At 29.3% G+C, this 7,758-nt stretch overlaps 1 protein-coding gene across 1 annotated transcript; it reads left to right on the top strand.

Moving 5' to 3' along the window:
• LOC18507067 (palmitoyl-monogalactosyldiacylglycerol delta-7 desaturase, chloroplastic) lies at positions 4,012-6,552 on the top strand. The gene is made up of 5 exons (XM_018124015.1): positions 4,012-4,704; positions 4,796-4,936; positions 5,034-5,174; positions 5,895-6,001; positions 6,097-6,552. Exons 1-5 carry the CDS (start codon positions 4,135-4,137, stop codon positions 6,293-6,295), a joined length of 1,158 nt encoding a protein of 385 aa, XP_017979504.1. The 5' UTR covers positions 4,012-4,134; the 3' UTR covers positions 6,296-6,552.

Raw genomic sequence — 7,758 nt, 5'->3', positions numbered from 1 at the left:
TTAAGTTATGTCATTAATTTCATCTATATATATATATATATAATAAAGTCATATATTTTATATACATATATTTAATTTATAAATAAGCATTACTATAACTTATAATATACTTTATTTATATGATTATATAAAACATTTTAATATATAATTTTTATCATTAATTTTATATACATATAATAAAGTAATATATTATATATATATATATAATTTATACATAAGCATTACTATAACTTATAATAAACTTTATTAATATGATTACACTTAATAAGTTTATTAGCCATCTCTTTAGATTTTATAACATATTGTTTATAATTAATTATTATTTATACAAATTTTGATATAAAATATTATAACATATAAGTTATATCATTAATTTCATATATATATATATATAATTATAGATGAAATTTATAAGTTTTAATATTATAATATGTAAAAAAAAAAGTAGTAAAATTTTGATCCATTGGTCCAAAATCGGACCAACCAAACTAATTCTATGTTTAGTCAATTTAGTCTTTTTTTATATTTGATTGATTTTGATCGATTTTTTTAAAAATACTTTATCTATTTGATCTTTATGTATGATGAATCAACCACTCAATCCACCCATTTACTCACCCTTATAGGATTCCTATTTGCCATTCTACACTTCTTCAAAACCAGAGACCTAGCAAAACAACTGTACTGGTTAATAAAATTGCAAGCTTTTAAGAAAGTAGAAATGCCAACTTATGCATAAAAACCAGAGCATGAATCATGACACAGACAAGCATGAAAAAACTCTTAAATTGAAGGCAAAATGATTGGATAATTCCATTGTTTTCAATATATGGTGCAAGATAATCTAGTTACCATGATTTGTAATTTAATAACTTTTAAAGAAAGATCCTCTTGACTGCTTATTAAGGGTACAGTTGCTTCCAGTTAAGCAAGAGTACCCAAGCTGAACACACCATTGGTGATTAAGATTTGTACCCAATTTCAGCTCAAGGGAGCTGAACTCAAATTCCCAACCAAAAACGTGAAAAAGGATATAAGCATTCAAAGATCCCTAATTGGGTTTTAAAAAAGTAGGTCTAAGGGACTCCCTACTCGGCTTTGAAATAGATGGATTGGCACCTGTACCTCTCACCGACCACGTGGCCGAAAAGGGTTAAGTCGGAGACGTAAACATTGACGCGGTTGCTGCGATTTCTCTCACGGGTTTTTCTGCTGCTTTAACGTCCTAGCGAGAGAATAGCCTTATCTGTCAACCAGGCAAGAAAAGAAAAATCAGAGTAAAAAGGGCAGGAAGGAGAAAAGGAAATATCTATCCATATTGGTAGATTATTTAGAAAATTAAAGGGCTAAAACAAAATCCTAACAAAAAAAATATCTGAGTCTCATTTCACCTCACATCTTCTCATCTAAACGGCAAATTCTACATTAAGATAATCATTTTTTGCCTTACTGTAAGGTTAATTAATAAAGATCATTTGATCTATATGATTAAATTATAGTCATTAATTTAAAACTTATAAAGAAACTGAAAAATAAATTCAACAGGTAAACAAAAAATTTTCTCTTTGATGGGCTCTTTTTATACGTTATTAATAGAAATCATTTATTTGCATTGCTTTTATTCGATGACTGAAATTTCATATTATAAATAGAATTATGACTATAATAAATCAGGAAGTCAAAATTAAAAATGTATAATAATAAAAATAAAGACACATGTAATTTAAAGTTGTCATTAAAAAACCTATACGTAAAGTTTTTAAAAGTTATGATTAAAAATCCTTAACGTAAAGCACCAAGAACTAACATAAAAACTCGTAAAGGTAAAATAACTAAATTTAAAATCTTAACATAAATATGTGAGAGTTAACGTAATAAGTCAATTAAGGAGAAAAATCTAATTTTAATGAAAAACAAATATTTAAATTTATATTCTCTAACCAAAAGTGTTTAACGATATATATATTTTAATTTTTAAATAAATAATAATAATAAAAATAAAAATAATTGTAATTCAAAATTGACACAGATAAGTATTGACGTAACATTGTAACATTTGACATAAAAATTTATAAAAGTAGAATAACTAAATTTTAAATCTGAATGTAAATGTATGAGAGTTAACGTAATAAGTCAATTAAGTAAAAAAAAATCTAATTTTAGTGAAAAACAAACATTTAAATTTATACTCTTGGATTAAAAGTGTTTAATGATATATAAATTTTAATTTTTAAATAAAAAATAATAAGGATAAAAATAATTATAGTTCAAATTTGATATAAAAAATTTTGACGTAAAATTGTAAGAATTGACGTAAAAACTTATTAAAATAGAATAATTAAATTTTAAATCTTAAAGTAAATATGTGTGACTTAATATAACAAGTCAATTAAGTAAAAAAATCTAATTCTAGTAAAAAAACATTTAAATTTATATTCTCAAAATAAAAGTATTTAATGATATATCAATTTTAATTTTTAAATAAAAATAATAAAGATAAAAATAATTATAGTTTAAAATTGACATAGAAAAGTCTTGACGTAAAACTGTAAGATTTGACGTAAAAACTTATAAAGGTGGAATAACTAAATTTTAAATCTTAACGTAAATGTGTGAGAATTAACGTAACAAGTCAATTAAGTAAAAAAATCTAATTTTAGTGAAAAATAAATATTTAAATTCATATTCTCATACTGAAAGTATTTAACGATATATAAATTTTAATTTTTAAATAAAAAATAATAATAAAAATAATTATAGTTCAAAATTGACATTGGTAAACCTTGACGTAAAACTGTAACAATTGACGTAAAAACTTACAAATGTGCAATAATTAAATTTTAAATCTTAACGTAAATGTGTAAAAGTTAACGTAACAAGTCAATTAAGTAAAAAAAATCTAATTTTAGTGAAAAATAAATATTTAAATTTATATTATCGAGTTAAAAGTGTTTAACGATATACAAATTTTAATTTTTAAATAAAAAATAATAATAAGAAATATAATTATAATTCAAAATTGATATAGATAAGCCTTGACGTAAAATTGTAACAATTGACGTAAAAACATATAAAGGTGGAATAACTAAATTTTAAATCTTAATGTAAATGTATGAGAGTTAACGTAATAAGTTAATTAAGTAAANCAAAGTTGACATGGAAAAGCCTTGACGTAAAACTGTAATAATTTACGTAAAAACATTTAAAAGTGGAATAACTAAATTTTAAAATTTAACGTAAATGTATGAGAGTTAACGTAATAAGTTAATTAAGTAAAAAAAATATATTTAATGAAAAATAAATATTTAAATTTATATTATTTGGCTAAAAATATGTAGTGATATTCAAATTTTTACTTTAAATAAAATAATAAAGATAAAGATAATTATAGTTAAAAGTTACTACTGAACATATTTAATGTAAAATTATAAGAATTGACATAAAATCTTATAAAAGTGGAACAAGTAAATTTAAAATCTTAACGTAAATGTATGAAAGTTAATGTAACAAGCGATAATAATAATTTTTATTGAATTAATTAATTAAATCTAATTTTAATATTAAAAAGAATAATATTCTTATAGTTTAAAGTTAAAAATAATATAAAATTAAAAATTAAATAACTTTTAAAATAAACTAAATAAATTTAAAAATTATCTATGCTGTTATCCTAAAATAGATAAATTTAAAAATTATATATATTATTTACCTATCAATTTATTATATAATTTATTATTATTTTTTAATAATTTTATTAATTGACCTTACAGATTAAACTTACTGTAGCGTCACCCATATAAACAAGATCACCTTATCAGCTTTATCTCCTTTGTCTTTTTCTTTAGCTCACTTTCTCTATCTATAATGCATACTTTTTCCAGCTTTATATAATTCGTGCTTTGACAATAACTCAAAATCTTCAAATTTTGTCGTTTTAAGTACAAACCAACCTTCTCACCAAATCTAGTCTTCTTATGCTAATAGAAGTCTTCTACCACTCTGGTTCAAGAGTTGTTATGGCATTCTAACTAATCGGTTCAATAAATAAACCGTCTTTCTAAAAGAAAAGGACAAACCAACCACAACTTTTATAAAACCCAATTTTTTCTTGAGAACCCCACCAATTGAGACCCAATGGCTTTCGTCACATCGTTATTGTCAAAGCCAAAGTTCTTAGATGTATCACCTCCTCAAAGAGCGACAACAATGAAAACCAGATCTTGCTCTTGCAAAGTCTTAAACTTTGGCCATCAAAACCCAAAATTCAATCAAATAAACGGAGAGCAGAGTCCTCTGCAGGCGAGTATCACTCGTTTGAATAGGAGTTACAGCAATAGGAAAGTGTTGGCATTGGCTAATGGGGTGTCAGTTGAAGCAAACGAGCCCGACCCAGAAGGGAAAATCTCGGGTAGAATTTTGTTATCTAATGTGGTGGTGCAAAGGAAGAAAAAGGCGTTTTGGGGAAGAAAATGGAACACTTCGGATATGGCCATTGCTGGTGTTATTGTAAGCATGCATTTGCTAAGCCTTTTTGCACCTTTTCATTTCAATTGGCCCGCCTTTTGGCTTGCTGTGGGACTCTATGTGGTGACAGGACTTCTAGGGATTACATTGTCTTTTCATAGGAATCTTTCTCATAGAAGCTTCAAGGTTCCAAAATGGCTTGAGTACTTCTTTGCTTATTGTGGAGTTCAGGCACTTCAGGTTGGTAGCTTTAAAAATTTTTGAGGAATATTTTCATGGAAATGGCAGTATCATTTGATTGTTATATGATTGTTGGTTTTGGTGTTTGCAGGGGAATCCAATTAGTTGGGTAAGCACACATAGGTACCACCACCAATTTTGTGATTCTAACAGAGACCCCCATAGCCCTATTGAAGGATTTTGGTTCAGCCACATGAGCTGGCTCTTTGATACCAACACCGTTATTGAAAAGGTAACTCTATCGCTCTCTTTCTCAAACATGCAAGCACTCACATATGCACAGAACGAATTGATATTCTTAATGTTTTGTATCAATGGAACATTTGCAGTGTGGAGAACCAACCAATGTTGGGGATCTACGGCAGCAACCCTTCTACAAGTTTCTTGAGGGTACCTACATTCTTCATCCAATTGCACTTGGAGTTTTGCTATATACTCTAGGAGGGTTTCCCTTCCTTGTTTGGGGAATGGTAAGCGAGTTTTTCAATTTTCCCATGTTTTGAGGATTAGCCTATTTTGCCTTGAATATTCCTTTTTAGAGCATAGAGATATCTTAAGCTAAAAGTTTTCATGGAGCTCCGCCAACATAGTCTCTTGCATGAGTTGCAGCCATCCCTTTTCGTTACTAGAAAAAGAAAAAAGGACGAAAAAAATCCTTAAAGAGTCATAAACCCTTTGTTTGATTGGTGGGCCTTCCACTTGCAATTTACTTCATACCACCAAGCTAGTGGCCCTACTTTCAAATTATTTTTGTCATTAAGTTGACAGGAAAAAACATAGCTATAGGAAGTTGTACTCTAGCTCAAAGTGAAGGGAAAAATGAGAAAGCATGTTAGATTCTAGCTTGGGGACTAAATCACAAGTTGGAAGTCTTATCTAATTGAATCTTTAAGCTGGGCCATGTTTATCTATGCTAATATGATAACAGTTTGGACAATTTGTTAGAAAAAGATAATCCTGTAACAAACGTGGGGCTGGGGTTATCATTTCTGATTCCTCAAGTAGATAAATTTTGCTTTTGGGGAGCCCATTTGTGTTACATTCGATTTGCTAGAATGAAGATCAAACAACTTTGGACTGGAGTAGTTTCTGTATAATTTTAATCTTCAAAAGTGAAACTTTTACTTAGCGAAGACAAATAAGCATACTAACCATAAGGAGGCCTAGGCATTAACGTGCGAGCATTGCAGGGTGTGAGGATTGTATGGCTTTACCACATCACTTGGCTGGTAAATTCAGCTTGCCATGTGTGGGGGAAGCAAGCATGGAATTCTGGTGATTTGTCCAGGAACAATTGGTACAATTGACTTCCCTTGTACTAATATACATCTAGTTCTTGTCAAGTTTATTTCTTAAGAAGTTACTGATAAAAATATCTGCAAACTTTTTCAGGTGGATGGCATTGCTTTCATTTGGAGAGGGTTGGCATAATAACCACCATGCTTTCAAATACTCAGCCAGACATGGTCTGGAATGGTGGCAACTGGACATGGCTTGGTGTGTAATCAAATTTCTTCAAGTTATCGGACTGGCAACTGAGGTTAAGCTACCTACTGAAGTTCAGAAGAAAAGGATGGCTTTCAGCAGCTGAGGTGTCCGCATTGGAGACTAGTCTTTAATCTTTAGGACTTCAAAGGTGTTTGCTTAACCATGGTGAGATACTTATTTAGGTGAATGGACTACATTTGTTGCTTCTGGTACTGCCGCACCATCAGGACTCTAGCTGTGAACTACATTTCTTTAGTTATATGGCCCGACTTCTGATGTAATTACATATAATCTATACAGAAATCAATCGTCTTGACCTGAGCTAAAGGTCCATATAATCAACAGATTATTTTTACCTCTTTTCCCAGCTCTTAAGCTTTGATACTACAACATTTCACTATGGCATGTCAACTTCAATTTAAGTTGAGCTAGGGTTGAAGCATGTGGTAAAACTTGAGCCCAGCAAGCCCAGGCCCCAGCAATGGTTTGCTTTTGGGTGCCCATTGTGTAGAAAATTAAGCAGGCTGGGTTTGGCTTGGCTTGCTTGCTTGGTACCCTTTATTGACTTAAATTAAACCTCTAATCCAAGTTGAGCTTGTTATAACGTGCGGGTTCAAAAATCTGACTGTTAGACATGGTGAAAAAACAAATTATGAGTCGTCACCAATCGGTTTTTAAAGGTACGATTGGTCACCTATTAACTCGATTTTAAACGACTAAATTCCAAATTAATTTTAAATCCATCAAAAAAAAGAGAACTGGTCTACGATTTTTAAAAACGAGTTAGGGAGTATGGTTACGCACGGAGAAGGGTTAGCACATTCGTGACGTCCGTTCCACAAATGGTACTATTTAATCTTAAGTTATCATATTGTAGCCTACTTTTGATTTTATTCATATATTTCCTTAATCCTTGCTTATTAATTAATTTTTTATTACATTAGCTGATTGAGCCTTTTATTCGGCTTCACGGATGCACATGATGCAGTTGTAAAACGATGTCATGATTTATTCAATTTTGAATAATGAGAGCAATAGTCTTTTATTGAAAAATCGTTCGTAGACCATCCTAACGTTTTGGTGAAGTCTCGAAGTTTTCCTCACCTATGGATATCCCCCGAAAAAAACTCGTCTCTAAAAGTCTTTCGAGGAAATCCCATCATGGGAGTTCTCGTCCCATTAACAAAATACACGTGGCATGCTATGACAATATAAAATGATAATATCTACATGACCACGTTTATTAATTAGTTAGTTAGTAATAATAACATGTTTGATAATTTAACATGATTTATTGCCTTATTTATATATTTATTTTTATTATATTATTTTTTATGTATATTATTTTAAATAACAATTGTTCGGACTAATGGGTATCGGAGTATAGAATTCGGATTTATCCTGACACTTCGATGAAAATTCATCTCGAACTCCGTACCTAAGAAATCCACCAGAAAGAAGCAACTTTTTGCCCTTTTTAGGTAAAATCTCTCAAATAGTCATTTCATTTTTTCATAATTTTTATATTTGTATCATGTTGTTTATATATATATATATATATATATA

Source organism: Theobroma cacao, chromosome 6, assembly GCF_000208745.1.
Source record: "Theobroma cacao cultivar B97-61/B2 chromosome 6, Criollo_cocoa_genome_V2, whole genome shotgun sequence".
In the NCBI taxonomy this organism is placed as follows: Eukaryota; Viridiplantae; Streptophyta; class Magnoliopsida; order Malvales; family Malvaceae; genus Theobroma; species Theobroma cacao.
This window is presented reverse-complemented; position numbering and strand designations above follow the sequence as displayed.